Here is a 25,651-nt window from a genome sequence, read left to right on the forward strand (position 1 = left end):
ATGGTTTTAGTGATAGGATGTTTTTTTCTGTTTCCTGTATGGAAACTTTGGTGAAGCTGAAGGGTGCTGTCATGTTGGGGATTTCTGTGGGAGTGGAGACGTCCGGCTCAGTCGGGGTCAGTGAAGCTTTTTTTTTGCAGTTTTTATTTGGAGGGATGTTATTTTGCTGGATAGGGCATTCTGTATGCATGTGCACCATTGTTTGTTCTTTGATGCGTTGTCTAGAGGGGGAATGGGGCATTCTAGTTCCTGGAGTATCACAAAGACTTCCTCAGTATAGGAGCCAGCTTTGGAGATTCTTTCATTGAAAATGTCTTTTTTAGTCCTGATTATTTCTTTCTTATATTTATTTGCCATCTGGGTCTGTTGCAGTTTGTTTTCTTCAGAAGTTGAATGATGCCAGAGGGATTTTAGTTTTCTTTTCTGAAGCCTTAGCTTTTTAAGATGGGGTGTGAACCAGGCGTTGAGGTGTGCCTTCTGTTTACTTTTCCGTTGCTTTGCATCGTATCTTGCACACTTAGCATTGCCCTTTTTGGGTTCAAATGTCTTTTTCACACCGTATAGTAATTGGGCTTGAAAGCAATGAGGCTGACCACGGACCCATTTGTAGACAGGCTTACTCTGCTAGTCAGAGGTCTCATTGCAGGCAACATATTTCTTTAAAGATTTATTTTCTGAACCTTTTTACTTTGGCGCACTGGATAACAATTGTAGCGTGCATTAGGCTAATTAGAGTATCCAGACAATAGCGATTTTACACTTGCAACAGAAAGCACCCATTTAGGTATTTTTAAAAGTGCTACAAAATGTCTGAAATGCTGCTAGAAATGCAAAGAAATGTATTTCACCCTTCTGTCTGTGATTGACAGATCCATGTCAGTTTCTGCTATCCAGTGATAAGAGCACCAGTGGCTTAACTCTCCACACATTATTTATATGTAGGACCTACCTTTGCAGGAGACTGTTATCAATCCAGAGGCTCAATAAGGGCATTAAAGCAGAAATGACGTATTGTTCTTTCTATGGATTCTTCTGCCACAGTTTCCTCATCAGATAGATATCCATTTCAGCGGCAGCTGCTCAGAGACTTTTTTCAATAGAGGACGTAGTACAACTTGTCTCGACTGTCGATCCCTCTTGACTCGACCATGGCACTCGTTGGCTCCGAACGTGAAGTCGCCTGCCATATATACTACATCAATATGACCCGCACCTCAGTTCTGAACATTTTTCCCCCACAAGCTCAGCAGCCGCGGAGGGAGAATAAATAGGATTCAGGCTGAAAATCGTCCCAAACCCTTTTTTTTTATGAGAAACTAGGCTGTACTGAAAGTCAGTGACTGACAGCATTACAAAGCAAACCAACAAACTGTGCTTAATACATAACTATTATAGTCTCATCTCAGCAGAAGAGAACAACCAAATATCGACTGCAGACCACTTTCACAGATGGCCAGATAAGGCGGTGGTGAGGAATCTGCGGGAGAAGAATCCATAGAAAGAACATTACTGATAAGTCATTTCCCCTTCAGTTGATTGATTTTCTCTCACAGATTCCTCATCAGATAGACTCCCAAAGCAGTAAAGAGTGCAGAGTTCGGTTGAAAGCCCTTAGACAAGAAAGCTCTGCAAAACCCATGTGCCAAATCAAGCTTCTGAACCACGTGCTACATCCAGGCAGTGACTGTGTGGATTGACGACCAAGTCGCTGCTTGACATATTTCTCTTCCTTGTACACCCCTCTGCAATGCAGATGATGCTGCCATAACACTGGTGGAATGTGCCCTGATAACATTCTGCAATTCAGAGAGATATCCATCGAGAGATTGTCTGTTTTGACAAAGCCATACCCTTTCTGGATAAAGAGAAAGCCACAAATAGTCGGTCATCACACCTGAATTCTGAAGTTCGAGCAAAATAAAAACTGAGAGCCCTCTTGGGGTCTAGACTGTGTAGCATCTTCTTAACTTTAGAGGTGGATAAAAGACAGGCAAGTTAATGCTCTGGGACACATGGAACTCAGAGACTACTTAGGTAGGAATTCGGACGCACCTTAAGTGAGCCTTTTTCCTTAAAGAAGTGTAGAAAGGGGGACTTGCAAGATAATGCTTGCAATTCACTCACACGTCTTGCTGACATGATTGCCAACAAGAAAGCTTTTGTCAGGGTAAGTAGTCTGATCGGACATGAATGCATAGGTTCAAATAGAGGTGCCATAAAAAATGGCAAAACTAAGTTTAGGTGCCAGTCTGGAACCACAAATGGATTAGGCGGAAACCTATTTACAAGACGTTTCAGGAATTGGGTCATAACCAGAATCGTGAAGAAGGATCCTTGATCGGGGACTTCTTAAAAACACACAAAACTACCAAGTAGCCTTTGACCGTACCAATTTGAAGGCCTGACGAGGCCAGTGACAAAAGAAATTCCATAACTGAAGCGGTAAAACAAGTGATAGGATCTATCCTGCGTTCCCTGCACCTCAAATCTTCTCCATCTGCACGCTTACAGAGAACTTGTAGATGGTTTGTATGCAGCCAGTAGCACCTCAAGTAGCTCTTCTGAGAGGTCCCAGTCATCAAATCACATCCTCTCAAGAGTCATTCATTTAGGTTGAGGGATTCTAGCTTCAGGTGAAATACCCGACCTTTCCAACTGGGATAGGTTGTCCGGTTATCGGGGCAACCAGAGAGGTGGACAGATGGTCAAATCCGGAAGTTCTGAGTACCATGTTTTCCTCACCCGATCCGGGGGCGATCAAGATCATGGTCGTTCAAAACCTCCTCAATCTCCTGAGAATGCACAGGATGACAGGTATCGGAGCAAAGACATATTGGAGGTCAAATAACCTATCCACCAAGAATGCATCCCCTTATGCACCTCTTGCTGCAAATTCTCTTGAGCCAAACTGTCTGAACTTCCTATTGGACTTCGTAGCAAACAGATCCACTGTTTGCGTACCCCACTGAGCAAAGATCTCCTCAAGAACTTCTTGGCACACTTTCCTCTCGAGTGAGACCGTGCTCTCCCTGCTCTTAGCATCCACCAGCACATTCTCTGTTCCTGCTAGATAGACAGCTGAAGCAGAGATCTGGTTCTCCAGCAACCAGATCCATAGTTGCAGCACCTCGCCGCACATGGGCAGAGACTGAACACCCCCTTGTTTGTTGAGGTAAAGCATGGCCACTGTGTTGTCCGTCAGAACAAGGACATGCTTCCCCGTAAGGGAGGACACACAGGACATCAGAGCTAACCTGATTGCCCGCAACTCCAACCTATTGATATTCAAAAGGTATTCTGATGGTGAACAGAGACAGAGATGCATCCATGATCACATGGACCTTGAGTCACAGGGGCCAAAAGTATTCTCTGTCTTCATGTTTTCTCTACTGGACTACCAAGATAGATCATCGGCAACTAACCTCGACACTCTGAGAATGTCCTTCATGGTATAGAATTACTGGGACCACTGATCCCTCACCATCCACTGCAGAGATGCCATTCACAGTCTGGCCTCTGGCCCCAGAAAAATGCAGAAAGTCTTGAGACCTAAGAAGCGGAGGAAGGAAGCCACTGGTAGGCGATTATGGCCCTGGCAGACTCGACCATTTGGCTGACACTGGTGACTCTTTCTTCGGGGGGGGAAAGCCTTCCCCACCCGTGTGTCCAGGATTGCTCTGATGAACTGGAGCTTCTGCTTTGGTGTGACATGGGACTTCTGGAGGTTTAGGGAGAAGCCCAACCTATGAAGCATCAAGTAGATTTCCTGGAGGTGAGTCAACACCTGCTGCAGCGACTTCCCTCAGATCACCTATATTCCAGGTATGGGAATACGTGAACACCTGATCTCCTGAGGTGCGCCACCACCACTGCCATCAGTTTGGCGAAGACCCTGAGTGGAGAGGTTAGCCCAAAAGGGAAAACCTTGAATTGGTAATCAGTGTTCCTGATGACGAATCTCGAAGAAAATGCCTGTGCTTCTGATAGATAGACACATGAAAATAAGCGTCCTGAAGATCCAGTGACACTAACCAGTCCTGAAGCCGTAGAGCCTGGAAAATGTATTTCAATGTTACCATCTTGAACTTGTCTTTTCTCAGGAACATGTTCAAAACTCTGAAGTACAAAATGGTACAGAATCCTCCTTCTTTTTTGGGCACCAGAAAATAACTGGAATACAAGCCTGATCCGCTCCACTCAGGTAGCACCTCTTCCACAGCACCCTTCAATAACAGCACCTCAATTATTCCTGCACCCCCTTTTCTGGATGTTATTGAGCGGGTGGTGGTCTATCTGGTTGTTTGTGCAAAAACTGTAGACAGTACCCCCATTCTACGAGCTGCAATGCCCAGGCATCAGAGGTTATCTCCTTCCACCCGACCAAGTGCTCAGAAATTTTCCCTCCAACCGGTGAAAGATAAGGGGAGAACTCAAAGCAGCTTACTGTTCGCCACCCCCCCTGCTGCAGCCGCCTTTGTCTGCTGGCCTCTAGAGGTGCATTTGCCCCATCCGGGATGCGAGAAACACCTCTGCTTTTGCCTGGCTTGCAGGGGTTGTGCCCTCTCCTCGGAATGTAGCAGAGAAGCCGAAAGATTGCTTAGCAAGTTGCCTTATAGCCAAGCCCATCAATCTGGCAGCTGATTTAGAATCCTTCAATTTCTCCAAGGAATAATTGGGGCCAAACAGGTGCTTGCCATTGAAAGCTATGTCCAACAGCTTAGCCTGAACATTTGTCGAGAAAGCTGAATTGTGCAGGTAGGCTGTCCTCCTCAGAACGGTGGATGAACCCATTGGCATGCCCATGCAATCTGCAGTGTCCAGGCCTGACTGCAGTGCTTGGCAAGCCACCTCTTTGCCATCATCAGTTATTTGCAAAAACCCATCCCTCATCTCACCAGCTGGTATGTACTCTGCTGCCTCCACAATGAGTCTCCACAGCCCGTGGAAATACTTGGGAAAGCACCTGATGCATACACTGCTTCAGGGCCATACTGCCTGAGGCGAAAATGTTCTTGGCTATGGCATCAGTTTTCTTACATTCCCTATCCTTTGGCTAGTTCAAGGTAGATGTGGCCGGTCTGGAACTCACCATGGTGGCTTGCACTACCAAGCCCTCTGGCGTTGGGTGGAATGAAAGAAAAGATAGGTCCTTTCCCCTTGCCAGCCTATATTTGTTTGTGAGCTCTGAATCCACAGCTGGAGTGGAGCAAGGTCTCTGCTACAGAGTAGTAATGGGGTCTGAAATGGCTGCATTAAAGGGAAGTGTCCTCTCCATCTGTGGGCCTTTATTAATATGTCTGTGAGGTCATAGGTCGACAGAGGCTTTGCAGGGGCACCGAGACCCAAGGCTTCAACCACCTTCGCAACAGTCCTACGGTATTTGAGCATTAGGGTGTTCATATGGAGCAGTCTATTGAATATCTGGATCAAGGGACTTGCCCAAACCACTTGCTCTGTGGTGCCCTGCTACAAAGGCAACCAAATCTACTTGGTCGACAAAATAGTCATCTCTACTTACTCCTTGGCCCATAGGCTCAAAGCCGAAAGGCACCTGGTCCCTGTGATCATCAAAAATTAACCACATAGTGTCAAAAGACATCAAATGAGAATTGGGAACGGAGGAGTGATCGATTGTCAGTACAGATGTCAATGCTGTTGGCCCTATCAGTCCTAATGGTGCCAGCAACTTATGGCCCTTTGGCACTATGGCTGTTTCCCAGTAGTCGTGGTTGAGCACAAGGGCATTTAACCAGAGTCCACACCATGGCAACAGAACCTATGGGTGCAATTGGTGCTTTGGGAGCCTGCAGCATCGAGACCAGGGTCGTACCGGCTGTGGCCGTCTTAAACATAAGAAGCATTTGCTTCTCTCCCACTCTGTCTTCGACGTGCCCCGGTTAGAGCAGGTTTTATCACGTTCCTCTGACGAATCGGAGTCATGCCTGTGCCGATGGCATCGCTTCTTCTTAATGGGAAGACGAGGACGATGAATGGCTTCGGGAATGTGACCGCTTTTTTGCCTTCTTGTACTCCTTTCCTCTTTTTCTGTGTGAGTCACTCAGTATCCTGATCCAACGACCTGGCAGTGGTACAAGCTGGGAATTTCGCCACAGGTCGCTCGAGTGTCAGCTTCACCGATCGCTCCCTCAACAACTTGGGTATCATCTGCTAACACAGGACACAATCCTCAACGTCATGATCTTTACTGACTCACCACACAGAGATGCCACGCGGGCCGGTGATTGACATCTTGGAGTTGCAGTCATGCCAACGTTTGAGCCTTAGGAGCCGACGTATTGACAAATTCCTTCAAATATGATAATTTGGAATTTCTCTCTCAAGAGTCGTTCTAAAAAGCAGCAAGCTGAGCCTGCAGAAAAAAGGAACCGAGGTAAAGTGGAGTAATGACGTTCTTTATATGGTGGGCGACTTTTATGTCCGGAGCTGACAAGTGGCGCGGTCAAGTCAAGAGAGATCGACGGTCGAGTTGTACTACGCCCCCTGTCCATAGAAAATTCTGAGCAGCTGATGCTGGAATGGCTATCCATCTGATGAGGAATCTGTGGAAGAATGCAATCCATTGAAAATGGAATTTTATAAGCTTAGTATCTACCTCTATTTTAATGAAATATAAATGCTGCAAAATATGCTTATTTGTTCCGCAATATTTCCTTTTTCTTGCTGCAGAATTTGAAAATCAAGGCCGTAATATCATGGTGAGGCGGGGCAGATGGGAGGGGCTGATTTAGGTTTAAACCCATTTGCCAGATTCAAATTTGTAGGGTGTTAATGTGGCAGGATGAAGAGGTGACGTATGTAGTGGCCAAAATGTTGGCTGTGAATTTACGCGACATGAGGCCACACTATAAGTTTTCCTGCCGGGGCCATCGTGCCCGGCAGGTCTGACTTGCCAGGTGCAGCAGCCCTGGTAGGCGGACTTTTCACCGAAACACTGGCACCGTTAGCAATGTTGCCGGAGCTTCCTTCTCTCCACTCCCATGGAGTCCTATAGGACTCTAATGGAATGGGGAGTTACAAAATCCAGCGCCTGACTTCCCTGCACCGCCGGGGCTTGCAATGTCCCGGTCGCACCAGGAAGTCAGGCGCCAGATTTGGTGTTACAGGCACTGGCGTAACTGGGGCCCCCACACCTCCTGCAGTGCGGGGGCCCCGTCCATGTCATGGGAGGGGCCTCTCAAACTAAACAAATATTTTTCTTTATAAAAAAAGATTTCTTTTTACAGAAATAATTTCTTTATGAAGGCCGAGTGACTAAAAAACAGGTAAAAAAGATTCTATTTCTTTATGAAGTCCGAGGGCTCCCCCACCTCATGATGTGGAAGCCTAAAGGCTAGTGGCCTCCAAGGCATGGGGCGGGAGCCCTATTACTTCAAAAAGAAAGACCTCATTACGAAGCATAACACCATTTCTGACACCTAGCTTCCCGGTGCTAATGGGACATTACAAGTCCCTGCGAACCGGGAAGCTAGGTGCCGGAAAATGTTAGTCCCCGTAGGTTCACGGAAGCACCAGCACCGTCACTAACGGTGGCAGTGTTCCGTGATGAGTCTGCCTACTGGGGCCGCTGTGACTGCCAGGGTCAGACCTGTCGGGCAGAGCGGTCCCAGCAGGCAGACTCTGAGTGTGGCGGTCGGAAACAAGGGTGCCGGTAGGCTTATCGACACCCTTGTTTCCGACCGCCACACTCATAATGAGGCCCATCGTTTCTGTTTGAAGTCACTCTGCTGGTTTGGTCCATTAGTGGAAATCATTTCTTCATGAAGTCAGAGTGACTTAAAAAAGGAACCATTTATTTTTGAAGCAAGAGGACTCCCCTCCACTCCATGACACGGGGGCCTCCCAATCCTCTGAAGATGATGGGAACAAGCATTCCTGGTTACTGCAGGGAGCTGAAGGTCTCGTTCCCTGGACCAACAGATTAAAGGTAAGAAAATGTATTTTCTTTAAATGTGTGCGTGCATGTAAGTGTGTGTATATGTATGTATATAATGTAATGTGCATTAATGAGTGAGCACATGATGCGGCCTGGATATGTCTGTGTGAGTCTATGGTGATAGTGTGCACACTCAAATGTATGGGTGGCTGGGTGTGCGTGTGAGTGTATGGTGAAAAGGTGCACACTTAAATGTATGGGTGGCTGCCTGGGTGTGCCTGTATTGTGAAAGGGTGCACACATAAATGTACAGGGGGCTCCCTGGGTGTGCCTGTATAGTGAAAGGGTACACACTGAAATGCATGGGTGGCTGGGTGTGCGTAGGGGCATGGTGAATGGTGTGTGTGCTTGTGTTCAAGGGCTCAGCAAAACCTACATTTTGGGAGATGGCTAACCCTTCAAATGTTAACTTCACGGGTGGTATGGGAGGGGCAAACCTATTTCTGTGGGGGCATCTATCTTCTTTACACATTCTAATGAGACTGTTCTAGTGCAGCTTCAATGTTACAAGCAGTTAACTCTCTCCTTTAAGTCTGAAACCCTGCACTTATGGAGAGCTGTGAGAATGAGCCGTCTCCTGTCCCCTATCCACTCTTCCAATTACTCCCCTGGCATGCAAGTACTAAACCCATATCATGATTTCAACTGCCTAAAAAGGAACAGTGAAATGCTTTTACGTTAGTATTTGCTGGGCCTTAATGATGAAACACAGGCGCCATTTAACATCTGTGTCCTGTTCTGTCTGCAACGGCTTTGTAGGTCAGCCAGGTCGAATCAACGTAGCCCAAAATTTCAGGGGTTGGGGGAGAGGACTGTTCCCAGTCAGATCAATGGTGTTGTGCCATTGCTTGTGTTTAATGCCATGATTACCTATTGGTAATCTTCATTACTCATATCCCCATTCTTCCTCATCCCATTACTTGTGTTTGAGGCACTTTGCCTCATACACAAGTGCTGGGATGAGGAAGTGGGACATGGAGGTAATGCCTGGCTTAGTTACCTGTAATCTTCATTCCTTCTAGTGCCACTCTTCCTCATCCTAGTACTTACCCATGAGGCAAGGTGCATCATTTGTCAGCACTGGGACAAGGAAGAGGGACTTGGAAGTAATTCTGGGCCGATGTGCTGATTTTGGGGGTTGGAGCAGGTGGTTGGAGGGAGAAGGGTTGTGTGGGGGGGAGGGATGTGGGATAAATCGCAATGGCAATCCATCTCCAGGCTAATCAGGCATGATATGTGATATTAGTGGCTAGAGTGGCATTTTGCTGCAGCCAGTCTAGTCATTTCTTAGTTTGGCTAGACTTTCTTTAACTGGGCATCTTTCTTTAACTGGGCATCTCTGATAAAGCAGTCTTCTAAGTGTAATTACCTGGCTCGACTGGCATTTGGTTACTGCATGGCCACATTTCTTACTGTGGCCATGCATATTTTTCTGGGCATCTGTGATAAAACAACCATAAGGGTTATTGCTACGACTGCCAATTTGTTGCAACCAGTCTAGGTATGTCTAAATGTGGCTTGGCATGCTGTACTGTGATATGTTATTATGCGTCTAGACTAGTCTACATTGTACAGCCAGTTGGACATGTTTTCATTGTGGCATGGCATTTTTAATAGCAAAGTATTCAATTAATTAAAGCATTAATGTTCCTGTGCACTGCTGGTGACTTGCATGTATTTGATTTTTGGACTGGTGTTACCCTAAAAAACAATGGCAATCGCTCTGGCAAAAAGTTGTGTTACGCCACTGGTTACAGGATTGGCAGCAACCCGCCGGTTGCACCAGCGGGTTACCGCCAACCTCGTAATGAGGCCCATTGACTCTAATCCTGGCAATTTTCAGGGCAAATTCCTCATCTTGCACCTCGCTTCCCTTATCTGATAAAATCAGCAGTTGCTTATAAATTGCAAAATTGGCAGTATGAAACTTTACTTAAAAAGACAAATGCTCACACTTGTAGCCTCATTTAGACTGAGGCGTGAAATTACAGAAATCTGTAAATACGGGTGGAAACAAGTGTTGTCACAGGTTTCCCCCTTTCTCACCTGTTTTCCCTGCTTGATGGATTCCGTTGAAGTTTTCTTCCTTATGGTTCGGGTCATGTACAAGCCCGCTCGGCCGTCTTCGGCTTCCAGTGTTCGTTCAACTTCTTGTCCGGGATCAATAGTAAACTCCAGGAAATCCAGGAAAAAATAAGGGGAAGAAGCACTCAGAGGCGGGTGCACGGATTCCGGGAGAAGGTTGGGTAAGAAGGAGAAGGGATAGAATGGAGCAAGGGTCCGGGAACCAGGAAAGCAACAAAGTTCTGCGAAGGCGAACTACGGAGCACACGTCTAGCCACAGCTAACAGTAGCGTTGAGATGCTCGGAAGCGCAGGGGTGTGGCTATTTTATCGAGTGTGCTGCAATGAACTCGAAGACTGCTAGGCAGCGTTCAGTGTTTGCGGCCATATTGGTAGTACAACAGAGTGCAAGCCCTGGTCTGACAGGGACCAGGAGGTCCAGAAGGGGCGTGTCTGATGGGTCATGACAGCATACCTCCTCTGAAAACCCGTCCCGCCAGTTTTGCCCGGGTGTAAGAGATGGAACCTTCGGAGTAACCTGGGGGTATTCAAATTGGAGACGGGTTCCCAAGTGCGTTCACTGGGTGGATATCCTTTCCATTCCACCAGGTACTGGAGCTGACCACGTTTACATCTGGAGTCACATATCCGGGAGACTTTATATTTCAGTTGGTCATTGACAAGGACAGGGCTAGGTCTGAGGTTCGTCTGAGAGGTCTGGATGTATGGCTTTAGTAGGGATGTATGAAAAAGTGGGTGGATCTTATTCTAGGAATCTGGCAATTTGAGGCGAAAGGCCACTGGGTTGATGATTTCTTTTATAGGAAAAGGCCCATAATATCGGGGAGCCGGTTTATTTGGCCGTAGATGTTGAGGCAGTAGTTTCGAGGATAACCATACTTTATTGCCTATTGTGTAGGAGGGGCCTGGTCTTCTCTTTGAGTCCGCATAATGTTTGGTCTGATTCCGGGCTCTTTCTAGCTGTTCTTTGGCTTCTCTTTGTACATTGATAAGTGTTTCAATCCAGGAATCAACTGTAGGAACCGGTGTAGGATGGGGAAGGACAGAAGGTAGAACCGAAGGGTGGATCCCTGGCTACAAAAAAAAGGGCTGGTTTTAACAGCCGAGTGATCCGAGTTATTATAGGTGAATTCAGCCACAGGTATTAAAAGGGACCAATCATCCTGGACCGTGGTAGCAAAACATCGGAGATATTGTTCTAAGGTTTGATTCACACGTTCAGTAGCTCCGTTGGTTTGGGGATGATAGCCTGAGAGAGAGCACGTTGAATTCCTAGTATTCGACAGAGGTGTTTCCAAAACTGAGAGATGTATTGGGGTCCTCTCTCTGATATTATCTTGGAAGGGAGACCATGAAGCCGGAATATGTGTTCCAGGAAAATTCCAGCAAGTTCTGATGAGGATGGTAGTTTATACAGGGGTGTAAAATGAGCCAAATGAGTGAACAAGTCAATGGTGACCATGATAGTCATGTATCCCCTGGAAGGTGGAAATTCCACAATGAAGTCTGTAGCGATAAATTCCCAGTGCCTTGCTGGTAGTGTAGGCTGCAGTAGGAGACCCGCTGGTCTCTTGTTGTCATGTTTGTTCTGACTACAGACAGAACAGGCTTGGACGTACAGCTTTACGTCAGTCTTCATTCTAGGCCACCAGAATTGCCTTTGTATGAGACAGAGGGTATTGGTAATGCCACGATGTCCAGAGTGAAGTGTATCGTGGCAAAGGTTTATTATTCTTTGTTGTAGTTTCTGTGTGGGAATGACTAAAGCATTATCTTTGAACAAATATCCGTCCTTGGTTTTCACATCCCATTGATTCTTCCTTGAAATGTTCTTGTAGAGTTCAGAGGACTGGGTTTGTAAGCAAATTTCTTCCAGGAGGCTGATTGCGTGAGCTACAAATATTGTATGGGGAAACATTTTAGGGAATGTCCGGTCTTCAGGAGGCTCGTAATCAGGACGTCGAGATAAAGCGTCAGCAATTATATTCTGCGTTCCAGGGACATGGTGAATCTGGAACTGGTATTGGGCAAAGAAGGCGGCCCAACGGGCTTGACGGCTATTTCTGCATTCCAAGGACTGTAATACTTGAAGATTTCGATGGTCCGTGCGAACCTGGACCGGATGTTTTGCTCCTAAGAGTAAATGACGCCACTCAGTAAAGGCTTGACGGATGGCTAACAGTTCCTTTTCTAAAACAGAGTAGTGGGTTTCACTGGGAGTTAAGGTCCGTGAAAGATAAGCAATAGGATGTTCCAGTCCGTCGTCAAATTCTTGTTTCAGAACTGCTCCAATGGCGTAGTTAGAGGCATCTGTTTCCACTAAGAAGGGTCGATTGATATCAGGTTGAGCCAGGATGGGAGCTTGGGTGAACTTTGATTTCAAGCATTGGAAGGCTTCCTCCTGAGCTGTTGCCCAATGAAAGGGAGCATCTTTCTTCAGCAAGGCAATAATTGGTTGGACTATATCGGAAAAGGAAGGTATACATTTCCTATAGAAATTAGCTAAGCCCTGGAAGGACTGGATATGTTTCACGGTGGTCGGACTTGGCCAGGATAGTATAGCCTTTACCTTGGATTGATCCATTCCAATACCTTCTGGGCTAAGAACAAATCCTAGATAGTGGACAATAAGGACATGAAAGAAGAACTTCTCAGGTTTTGCCAGGAGCTTGTGTTCACGTAGCCGTTGTAGCACTGCCTTAACATGTTCCTTATGCTTGAGTGGGTCCTTCGAGAATATTAAGATATCGTCCAGATACACGATGACAAAAAGGAATAGCATGTCCGAAAACACCCGATCCATGAAACGTTGGAAGACTGCCGGGGCGTTAGCAAGTCCGAAAGGCATGAGCAAGTATTCATAATGACCAAAGGGTGTTCTGAAGGCTGTCTTCCATTTGTCACCTTCTCTAATACGGATCAGATGGTAGGCACCTCTAAGATCCAATTTGGTGAATACTACGGCTCCTCTTACTGCTTCCAGGATGTCTGAGATCAAGGGCAACGGATACCAATCCTTTAGGGTGCACTGATTTAGGCCTCGATAATCAAGGCAAGGTCTGAGCTCATTGGTGTCTTTCTTCGGAACAAAAAACAGTGATGCTCCTGCTGGAGATTTGGATGGTCGTATGGTGCCATTTTCAAGGTTAGTATCCAGGTATTCACGGAGGGCCTTTTTCTCGGGTTCGGATAAGATGAACATCCTCCCAAAGGGAATCACAGCTGAAGGTTCGGTTTCAATAGCACAGTCTTCTGGTCTTTGAGGAGGTAAGGCTTGAACAATAGCAGAAGAAAACACATCAGAGTATTCCTGATAGACTTTAGGAACCTGAATGATGTTTGAGACCGAGAGTGGACCTAGATGGTTTGCTGAAAGTCCTTCCGCTGGTGTCGGAGCAGGGTCCAGGGGTAGGCAATGAGACATGCAATGTTCGGAACCCAGGAACAAGGAACCTGCTGCCCAATTGATGTATGGATTGTGTCTTTGTAGCCAGGGCATTCCCAAAACCAATGGGTAATGGGCGGATTTTATGATGTCAAACCTTATCTTCTCTCGATGGTGGTTTATTGCTAGCTCGATTTCCTTAGTCTGGAGGGTTATTGGTCCGGAAGAAAGGGGTCTCCCACCAATTGCTTCTACAGGTTGCATGACATTCCGGGATTCGTAGGGAATATGGTGTTTAAGATCCCATTCTTGGGCTATGAATATTCCCATGGCCCCACAGTCCACTAATGGCAGAATGGGGTAGGTGTTCTTCTTGGATGGCGATAGAAAGGCCTGTAAAATTACCAGATTGTTCTGTCCAGGAGAGTTCAAGGATGGTGTAGATGTGGAGCCAACATCTCTCTCCCGAAACTGCGCTCCATCTAGGATCGGGGGCTGGCGTTTCCCGAACGCCGTGGAGGAGCTATAGGACACTCTCTCACTAAATGTTTGTCCGATGCGCAATACATGCATAAGCCGGTATGGATCCTTCGTAATCTTTCTTGGGGGGATATTGGTCCACGGAAAGCCCCTAATTGCATGGGTTCAGGTTGGTTAATAGGGGCAGAGCTATCTTCGGATTTCGTGGGGATCACTATGGGATTCTTCTGGAAGGGTGACTTGGTTTTCTTTTTCTCTGCCTTCGTTTCCTGTATGCGAAAGTCAATCTGTAGAGCAAGATCCATAAGGTCCTGGTATGAACTTGGACGTGCTACCCTGGCCAGTTCATCCTTGATGTCTTCGTTCAACCCTCTTCGAAAGAGGGTGAAACAGGCTTCAGAGGACCAGTCTGCTTCTTTAGCCAATTGCTTAATCGTGTAACATATGTGAGCATATCCTGGGAACCCTGCTGTATATCGAGAAGGCGTTCCTGAGCACTATAGACCTGACCTGGACGGTCAAACATGGTCTTACGTGCTCGAATGAATCCGTCATAATCATCCAGGAGGGCATCTCCGGCATTAACTAATAGTGTGGCCCAGGTTAATGCATTCGCGGTAAGGTGTGAAATAATAAAGCCCACTTTAGCCCTGGGGGTGGAGAAATAATAGGGCTTAAAAGTAAAGTGGACCAAACAGGAATCTAGGAATCCACGAAGGTTCTTTGCTGACCCATCGTATTTGTCAAAAATGCCACCCAATAGTACGCTCTCCTTCGTGGCAGAATCGCGGGATAAAACCAATTGCTTTAGCGGGGCATTCTCTGCCTTTAGGTTTTGTACTTCGGTTGTTAGTTCCTTCATGCCGCGCATAAGATCCTGAACGCCCGCCTCCATGTCTGTATCGACTTCGGTCAGGTGGCGTCTCAATCTGTCACAGGTTTCCCCCTTTCTCACCTGTTTTCACTGCTTGATGGATTCCGTTGTAGAAGTTTTCTTCCTTATGGTTCGGGTCTTGTACAAGCCCGCTCGGCCGTCTTCGGCTTCCAGTGTTCGTTCAAATTCTTGTCCGGGATCGATAGTAAACTCCAGGAAATCCAGGAAAAAATAAGGGGAAGAAGCACTCGGAATCGGGTGCACGGATTCCGGGAGAAGGTTGGGTAAGAAGGAGAAGGGATGGAATGGAGCAAGGGTCCTGGAACCAGGAAAGCAACAAAGTTCCGCGAAGGTGAACTACGGAGCACACGTCTAGCCACAGCTAACAGTAGCGTTGAGACGTGTGGAATCGCGGAGGTGTGGGTATTTTATCGAGTGTGCTGCAATGAACACGAAGACTGGTAGGCAGCGATCAGTGTTTGCGTCCATATTGGTATTGACAAGTGTGTCTCCATCAATCCTTGCCGTTTTGGGCAGGGTTCCCCAGACACAGCGGGGTGTGTAGGGGAAATAAGGCCCATGTGTTTCTCCACTCTGTGCAGGGAAGGCAACAGTTTCTCCACCTGCATCTGATTATCATGCAGGCGCAGAGGCTTTAAGCCCTATGGACCACTTGATTTTCACAACTGTAATGAGCAGGCAGAATCTATGGGTATTCGCTGTGGTCACCATTAATGATTACTGCAGTGCATCCATGTGCCCACACAGTGATGTTGAAGATTTTTCTGTCTGGGACTGTTTTTACTGACCAGTGAAACAATGAGGGAAATTAAGCAGAGAGGACGCTAAAGGAAAACCTGTTCATGGACTACGTCCATTCCATCTGATTTATCGGCTCATTTGAAAAAAAAAAGTAAAAAAGCTCCAATTTTAGAGTTTGTACGTTTTAGATACGTCTGAAGGCTCGATTCTGCGCACGGGATAACATTAGTGTAGAAAGGCGACATTCTCCCCTCCAGTTTTCAGCACCACCATTCTGAGGTGGGTTGAAAGATTATAGGAGAGATGTTGTGCTTTCGAGCTATTAAAACAGATCATCTGTCTTCACGCCCCTAGCATGTGCACCAGTTACATTGCGCGCATTTCTAAAAAAGTCTGCCACTTTTCTTATTCAGGAAAGCATCCTTAAAACTTCAGGAAAATGGTGTTGCAGACTGAGAAATGCTTTTATTACAAAGGAGTGAGCAGTAGATGTTAACACCTCAAAAGTGCTGTATTTTAACATGCAAAACCAGAGCTTTTGGCAGGAGAATCCCGACAGTGCCTTCCCTGCATTTCTGATGTTTGCTAGGGCTGTTGCCAAGCTGTACATCAGGCACATGCAAAAGTGGAGGCCCTGTTGCCAGGTCGCCACATTCGCACTTTGACAGAAAATGGCATTCGTAAGTAAAGTGTTCTCCATCACGGAAGAACACTTTTCTATTTTTGCTTTCACCTCAGAATCGGGCTCAGACTCTCCAACTTTCAATGCTTTGGGTTAGTGTCAAGGTTCACAAGGGTTTGTGATTCGACGTTCTGCTCTAAAAAAAATCCTTAATATCATATATGTTAATGGCTAAGCTCAATGGCTCAGGGAAATCAATTGTGTTATGAAATAACACGTTTGATGAGACGTGAAACGGTTCCGGGTGATCTGCTCGAAAACATTTGGTCGATTTATGTTTTTTACAGGCCGATTTTGCTGCATATATATTTTATTTAATTTACATTTTTAAAGCGTTCACACTGCCCGCGGGCATCGAGGCGCTGTAATTGTTTTGTTTTTTATTCACGTAATTGTTTTTTTTGTCTTAGTTGCGCATTTATAATGCGCTTAAACACCCAGAGGTTTCTAAGCGCGGACCCGGGGATCGAACCTGTGTTGCTTCATGTCGTCTTGCTTCCAAGGCGCACGCGCACGTTGAGCTATCCTCCCAGGAGAAGATCCCCCCCCTCACACCGCCCCCTTTAATCTCCCTACATTATTTCCCCAAATCCATCCACCCACATGAATATGCAGCAAAATACGTTGCGAAAAGCACTACAAATTCTTCTTCGACCAAATGTCCTGCAACGAAAACTCCCATTCCCACATAAAACACGCCCATGGCCGATTCATTCCGATTCATGAGTCAATCTATGCCATTGATTGAAATGCACACACTGTGTCTCATTGGGACACGTTCTTGGAAAGCACAGTTGCTTCTTCAGCGCTAAAGAGATAATAACCGTGGATGTATGAAACATCTTTGGACACTCATGAACTATGAAGCATATGTTACTTAATATATTTTACTTAATATTACCATTGAAGACCCAACGCTTGAAAGTTAAATTGTATCATTCCAATAGTTTGGATAATCCATTCAATATCAAAGAGTGAACATGGGGTTAAGAACAATTGGAAACTCTTGGATTGCTTGAATTTTATGCATCCTGTTTTTCCCAGGATAAATAGGTCTATGCACCAATATCAATTAGTTGAATTTTGAGTGAAACTTCCTAGTACATGGAAGACTACAAACCAGATTGCAAAGTAATGTCATCCTAAAAGGTGTGGGTCAAACCATAAGACAGTGTAAAAAAATTGATGTTTTGATGTGGCTCAGTTTGTCTTTGAAGAAGGCAGAGATTGAGTAGTTACATGTAGTTGTTGGATTGAGTTTTTCAGGTACAAACACGCCCATTCAGTTGGTATCACCCACTATTTAAACTTGGAGAGATTTTCACAGATAAATGGTCCATACGGATGATAACAATGAGATATGTGAAAAATATCAATACGCTTTGCTCTGTCTGACTCCTCAACAAAGGATGATGACTGCGGGGCCAAGCAAGGCTGTAAGCACCCTAACAACGAGGGGCTGTTTGATGGCCGGACATGATGGCCGAAGGATGCCGCCTCCCCTGGCAACAGCAATATTCTTTTTCAGTGTTTCTTTTCAGAGGTGAGCAGGCTCAAAACTCAAGTCAAGCTCGAGCCAACCACTTAACCTATGCCAGGCTTAGGCCACCTAGCTCGCCCAAATCGACTGATGAACCCCCATTCTCCACAATATTGATATTATGCATAAGCCTACCATACTCTCTGGAAGATAGCTCTGGGGCAATGCGCTTGCGTTGGAAGCAAGATGACACGGAAGCAAGATGACACGGAGCAACACAGGTTCGATACCCAGGTCCGCGCTTAGAAACCACTGGGTATTAAGCGCGTTATAAATAACCAATTATAACTATATAGTATACCATGATTTTATATGGAACCTTCGGGCAACGGTTGGGGTTGAGGATCATGCATCCAATGGAATAACCTTTGCATGAGACTCGGTGCAAAAGATAGAAAGATAACTTATATGAAAAATAACTTTATGTCTATCAGAGGGGAGAGGCTGGTGGTGCCGGTGTGGGCCTGAAATGTGCTAGAATCCACTGCTGCCCCAGCAGGCATTCAGAGGCAACAGGTTCTCAGGAACCCCCCCCTATTTTCCTCCCACCCTTTGCCTTGATTTTAGGTGCTAGGCCATGGAGATTCTATGTGAGGACAGTTGCTTACCAGTGAGGGGATCACTCCTATAGGACCCAGCCATTATTCAGGCAACAGCTGTTTGGAGGATCTAGCATTGGTGTGCTCATTGGATCTGTCAGGTCATGGGAGCTGCCACTGACCCCATGTCACCAGGAGCCCTTTTATATTGTTCTGGCTTTTAAGCCGGGAGCACCATACAGGTTGGGATTTATTGGTCCATAATTTAACGTAAACCTTGAAACAATGAGTCCCAGTATTGAAAGTAGTGCTGGCTAAAATGTCTTGCCCGGATCAAGGTGTTCCTCATGACATGGGTCTGGTTGGCAAGTCTGAATCGCCCTACGCACGGTCAGCAGGACATTCCTAGAGAAAACGATGCACAAGAACACCACATTGGATCGTTCATGGTTCCTAGCGTCTCAGATGTCGGTGAACCTTGTGATCGATTCTCAAGCGCCCCTCCATCAAAGGCTACAACAGGCATGATATTGTGGTGTGTCTCCCAGAATAGCGGGTTGGTGATAGGTTTCTGCAAAGATACTCACTGCTGGCCCGGGCAAGCTATCTGGTCCAGGCTCCCCTCTGTCACCCTGCGATCCGGGGGCACCTTGATTTCCTCGAATACCTTGAACCCCCTGAGCACCTGTGGGTCCTGGCTCCCCTGGCTCTCCCTACATGACAAAAGCAAAGACAGGGAAGAAAACGTGAGTATCATCACTACTGTCAATATGCAGCGTTAACAGGGACTGATGGAGCATAACTCTCTTGGAAAAGTGGACTCGGAGATGGATGACTACATTCATTTTTTATTGGTAAAGTTAGAGCTGCACAGAAACTGCAAAACAAGTTCCACATCATGTATTTCAATCCACAGTGAACTGGAGATACTGGCAGCATGCCAACCCCCTCATCATTCAAAGCCGCCATTTTGCAACTTTGAAGTCCCTGAATTCACGAGCCAGCAAGCCTTTTTAAACCAGCTCCTAGAACCAGAGTGACTTCATTTAATCTTTCTTCTTGTTTCAGGTCAGGTTAGATTTCAACCTCCCCCACTTTCCTTGAAACCCGTCATTTTGCGGCTTGGAAGACCCTCCATTAACTTATCTACAGCTCCGTACCTTATGGTGTGACCCAGCAGTTGCTTACGAGAGAAAAAACAGGACACTTTGTTATTCCCTGTTTTTATGTTTCCTGTCAAACTACTTCCAGGTTATTTTGGTAATATGTCACTTCCTTTGAATGTCCAATTGCCCGGCCGTCCTGAGCAAAAGGTTGACAGAGCTACGGGTACGATTACATAGCTGTGTCTATGTCTTCCTCTGTTAAGGGCAGCTAGAGCTAAGGGTACACATATATATTGTATTCCCCATGTCTTCCTGTGCCCCCTGTAAGCCCCTGTTAAGGGCATTTCAGTCTAAGGATCAGAGTATACATATTTTTCTCTATATCTTCCTGTGCCCTCTCATACATGCCAACATTCAGTGACCAAAACTCTGTAGGAATCTTAAAGTTTCAAAAATAGTCAGGCGAGGAGGTAATGATAGGAATAGGGTGCATTAGCAGCCCATTGTCATTGAATGAGCCCACCACCGCGGTTGCATTCAATGACAATGAGGCGCCTGCCATGCCATCTGCCACCACGCCAGCTCGAGGGAGCCCTTGAAAGACTCCCCCGAGCTGGCGTGGTGGGTGGCTAATGGCGCCTTTTGTCAAAGGCACCTGTGGCGGAGGAGCGCATTTAGCCCGCCGCCGTGGGCGCCTTTTACATCAAAAGCCTGCATGCCGCACCTTCTCCCACTACGCCAGCTCGGGGGAGCCCTTGAAAGACTCCCCCGAGCTGGCGTAGCCAAAAATAAAATGTAAACAAAAAAATTGTAAAATAAATAAATAAACATATTCTTTAAAAAAATCGGTATTTATTGCCAATAAATCAGTAGGCGGTAGCACTGCTTAAAATGCGGTTTCCTAATGCCTAAATCGGTAGGGTTGGCAAGTATGCCCTCTGTTTTCCCCTGTTTGCCACTGAGTACCACAAACATGAGACAAACGAAGCAAACAAAAACAAACCCGTTGAACACCAACACAGCATATCAACTTACCAACTAAACAACTCTTCACATGTGCACCTGCACAAACACTAGACATCAATGACCCCATCCCCACATACACATCAGACATGTTATTTCTCACAGAGATATGTCTACAATTCTACCACACACAACTATCATCCCTGACATGATATTCCTGACATGCTCTCCCGACACTGTCCCATTCACCACAGAGACTGGCCATACAAAGCAGGTTGTGGCATTGCCACCATTTACAAAGATTCACTCATACTTGGCAACCCCACTCACCCACCATACACATCATTAGAAGCACTCAAACACACTCACATCCCACATTCATCCACCTCATCAACTGCCCTGCAACACTCAACCCCAACTTACAATGAAGGGTCAGATTTCACTACTAACAACCACAGCGTCTGCTGCACCAACATCTATCTAGGCTATTTGGACCCAGGTACTTCCCACCCAGACAACAACACCATATTGAAAAGTAATATCCCTCCACTCTCCTCCTACAACCTCACTCAGCACACCACCTATCCCACACACACATAGATGGCAACAGCCTTGACCTTCTGATTTCCTGCAAAAATCTAATCTGGGGACCATGGTCAGACCAGTTTGTCATTCCTTTAATGCTCACTCTGCCACACAGCATACGCCCACCTGCCACCTCCCTCTCTAGGACCACAGCCAGATAAAGGAAACACATATCAAACAGGGCTCTCTCATTACTCATACCACCACCCGCGCCACTGCCACACATACCCCACCTCGCTTCTCAGCAATTACAAAACCACAATAACCCAATCACTTAACCAAGTAGCCCCCCCTCAAAACACAGAAACACCACAAACACCAGCACTAGTCATGGTTCACTTAGTATCTCCTCACCATCAAACAGGAAGCCAGATGCCTAGAAAGAGCCAGTCAAAAGAACACATGCCACTCCACCAGAACTCCCCTAAATGACTGCCACTCCAGATGCAAGATGGTCATACGCAGTGCCAAAGCTGCCCACGACCTCCAAGAGTCTCAGTTCATCCCCACTTATATGCATACACTTTCCAACATCACTGAGTCATGCTCCAACCCACCAACCAACATTACCACACTCCCATCCACCAAAATATGCCACTCCTTCATGAACTACTTAAACTCCAAAATACACAACATCAGATACGCCCTTCTCTCCACAGTCCCTCTTCCAAACCCCAATTCTAAAACCTCTGTAGAGGAGCAGATATATACATCCGCAGGAGATCCTGCCCCAAGTATTTGGAAGGCGATATCCATTGAGACAACCCTATCGAATGTACCCTCGAGTGGATGAAAGCCTACAGGAGGAACTCCCTGAAGGAATATGAGAAAGAGTTAGGTAAATGAACTGATGTTGTAATAAGAAAGTGTGCACAACGCCCCGAGATACTGAACAAAGACGATGTATGGATCCTAGAGGACAAATGACGAAGTAAAGAATCGAGTGGATTATCAAAGTGCAATAGAAGAAGATTACACATTGACAAAGTGCTGCAGAAAACAGAAGCTCAATGAATGTACAGACACTGAAATGCAAGGTAGATCAAGACATCGTATAGGCTAGCAATAAGTAGTGAATAGAATGCAGGCAAAGAAGCCATTGTAAAGAAACTGGACATTGGTATCATGAAAAAAATAAGCCAAAACCATGAAAGGGGAATGAAAAGCTCTGTCGCAGTAGAATAACAGGTTGCTGAAGCTGCGTGGCGTGGAGAGGCTGTCTGGCCTAAATTCAAGATCTTAGAAATCAAGGTCAGCTATCTACTCTGAAGAGAACGAGTGTGCACAGAATGAATCCTCTCACGTTAAGCTGCAAGAAAGAACACAAAGGATGCAAAGTTTTAATTCATTTAGAAGCTGCAGAATGGACCCAATTGTGGTCTCTTGTCAAGTGAGCCAAGGATGGAAATAGAGTTTGAACTTGGAGTTCCAGACACAATAGCGAGTGCCTTCACTCCTGTGCATTCCACGACGAGAATACTCTGTAAGGCCAAGTACAAAGACAATTTCATCGCAGAAGGTATGGGTGATGAGAGATGTTGGGCTAATTGGGTGGTGAGGTAGCTCCATTTCCTATCTCCCTGCACCTCGGTCTTGGCTTACGTGCTGCTAAATTAACCCAATGTTCCAGACATGGCACAAGCGTGCCAACCAATTGTATTAGTCTATATAACTAAGGACCTTATAGCTTAGAAGACCAATGAAACACAGTGTAACTATTTTTCTTAAATTACATGTTTGAAGAGGTAGGCATAAGTTGTCCACCTGATATAGGACAGCCAAAAAAATGTATAGCTCATATATGATTGTATATCTAGATGTTTCCCTTAACCAATCCCGACCCTTAATAGGTTTATCACTATTGCCATGTAGTATGACATCCCTCAGATGCATAATGGAGTATATGAAGTGGGTTTTTTGTGAAAATCATTGAGAGACTGAGCATACCTCCCTTGATGTCTTTGTAACCTCCCTGTTTTAGATAATTGTTAATAAAACAGTAACTTGCCATCTTCTTGAGTCTGCCTGGTTATTTGGACTCAGAATTATTCTAGTATAATCCCATCCATTACAGATGCAGGTTCCAAGGGCCATACACTCACCTCCCAAAAAGTTGGACACATTCCACCATATCATCTAAGACACCATTGCCACTCTCACAGGCAAAACTAAACCTGTCCACTTTCTAGATGGCAAATGCCCACCTCAGGCTGCATCACACTATATCGCTACCCTGGCTCCATGCTGGGTCAACATCATCAATGCATGCTTCTTAGAAGGCACCATCCACTCTGCACTCAAAACAGGTAAAATCTCTCCCTCCTCAAGAAACGATCCCTCGTCCCCACACTCCCTGAGTACTACCATCCTATCACAACCCTGCCCAACCTTGCCAGAATACTGGGATGTTTTGCTACATGCGAACTCCAACAGCATATCACCACAAACAACCTCCTCATCTCCTTTGAATCAGGTTTCTGCCCCAGCCACAGAACAGAGACTGTCACACTTCACATCCTGGATGACCTCTAGCAGTCACTAATAGAGGATATGTAACCCTTCTAGTCCCCCCTTGGCCCCTCTCCAGCTTTCAACACAATCAAGCACACCATCCTCCTAAACATCCTAACCCAGAGAATGGAACTCTCAGGCACTGTTCTCAACTGGTTTATCTCCTTCCTCACTGACAGGCCACACTTTACCTCCATGCCGCTTATTCATCGAACCACACCTCAATCAAATACAGCGTACCGCAAGGATCCTCCCCATCTCCCCTACTCTTCAACCTACATTTTGAATCCTTCAGGCAGACTCCTAGAGACAAAATGTCCACCTTTATAAAGATGCCAATGACACACACATTTCCAGATCTCCTCCCCTTCACAGCTCCACAACCTCAGACACAGTCCCTCCACCATTACTGCCTGGATAGGAACCACGTCCTCACATCAAACCTATCCAAAACTTAATACCTCCTAGTCTGCCCCCCCATTCCCACCCCCAGATACAAACCCAATCTCACCCCCTGGATCCACAAACTCACTACAGACAACCCACACATATTCCGTTCTACAGCAGTCAAGTCCCTAGGCTTCACCATCAAGCCCCACCAATCCTTCACACACAATATAGCTGCTTTCACCAAAACATGCAACACATAGCCACACCATCTACGCACCCAAGTCCAGGCACTAGTTCTCTTCAATCTGCACTACACAGCAGCACTCTCTCTCCCCTGCAAGCTATGCAGAACACATCAGCGCATACTCTTCCACAACTACCCAAACACTCACACATCACCCTTGCTCCCTCCCATCACTGCTGGCTACCAATGGCCCAGAGAATTGCTTTCAAAGGATTCTACATCATACACCAGGCCATTCGCCTCAAAATACCATTCATCTGTACAACAAACTGAAACCCATTACCTACACAAACACCAGAGAAGCCGAACAAATCCCTCAACAAATTCCATTCTGCAAGCTACCCGGACACACAAAAACAAGCCTTCCAGGGAGGGGCACCCGGAGCCTGGAATGCCCTGTATCTCCACATCCATGCCACGCCTGCCATCATCACTTTCCACAAAAGCCTAAAAACATACCTCTTTTCCCCACATCTAACCAACAAGACCACCTCCCTGCTATCCTTTGCCTATTCAAATTCTCCCGTCCTGTTCTGAAAACATTGTAGCTTCTTTTTCATCTCTCCCCCTTGGACTTTGCAAGGTACTCCAGGACTGTCTGGGTCGCTACGGCGCTGTATTAAAAATGCAAATAGAAATAAATAAAATAGGTGTGGAGATTGAGCATATTGAGATGACATCCTTCCATCCAATCAATGAGAAATTGCTCACTGGTGAGGTTCTCAGACCACTCCTCAATATTGTCAACCCCAGCCTCGACCAAACCATCTTTGGTTGTACACTCAAAAGACGACTTAATCACCATCTACCAGAAAGGCAACCCGCAAACAAATCAATAATAGTAGTCTTATCCAAGATAAGGGGCCTGAATTCAGAAGACGCTGTAGCAATGAAAGAGTGACCCTCCAAGTCAAGGATGGGGCATTTGACATGACTGACAATAGCAACTCCTGACTCCTGGTCCTGCTATTGGATCTCTCAAAAGCATTCAATATTGTTAATCACCAAACCTTCAACAAGGCTTGCTGGTTACAAAGGGACCATATTAAAATGTGTCACCTCCTACCCTCCCCAACACCAACTCGTTCAAATGGGCTCGTTCATGTCACAAGAACACTAGATCTGTAGAGCTCCTTCAGGGTCCAACTGTCCTCCACGAATGTTACTTTGTACATGAAACAACATGGATTACTCACCCATCACAACATCAAGCTTCATAAGCACGCATGCGGTTGGAGGTTTCCACTGTTACAGTCAAGCTCAGAGACTATCACATACCCATCCGAGAATGGATTTTAAGAGACCGTCTCAAGCTGAACCCAACACAATCTAAATGTGTTTTAATTTTTGTCTCCTGCCAGCCCAGATACAATAATAGATGCCAACACGAATCTGATCAGATTCCCATTCATTAATTTACTCACGCAAAGTCTGTTGGTTTTTATCATCGGCAGTGAACGCTCTATTCCAGATTACCCGTGTCAGCTCTTCCTCGGGCAACAGAAAAAAAACGAATATCTCCCTGATGCAAACTACAGACCCTAGTAAGCTG

General features: G+C 46.1%; 1 protein-coding gene across 1 annotated transcript in view; it reads right to left on the reverse strand.

Annotated features, from left to right (window-relative positions):
* The window catches only part of LOC138514720 (collagen alpha-1(VII) chain-like), a 1,453,166-nt gene that overhangs the window by 483,055 nt on the left and 944,460 nt on the right, over positions 1-25,651 (reverse strand). Inside the window, exon 78 of the mRNA XM_069630120.1 lies at positions 18,888-19,013. Coding sequence (XP_069486221.1) covers positions 18,888-19,013 — 126 coding nt within the window. The remainder of the gene's footprint in view (positions 1-18,887; positions 19,014-25,651) is intronic.

This window comes from Ambystoma mexicanum, chromosome 12 (assembly GCF_040938575.1).
Source record: "Ambystoma mexicanum isolate Mex_15411 chromosome 12, UKY_AmexF1_1, whole genome shotgun sequence".
NCBI classification, from domain to species: Eukaryota; Metazoa; Chordata; class Amphibia; order Caudata; family Ambystomatidae; genus Ambystoma; species Ambystoma mexicanum.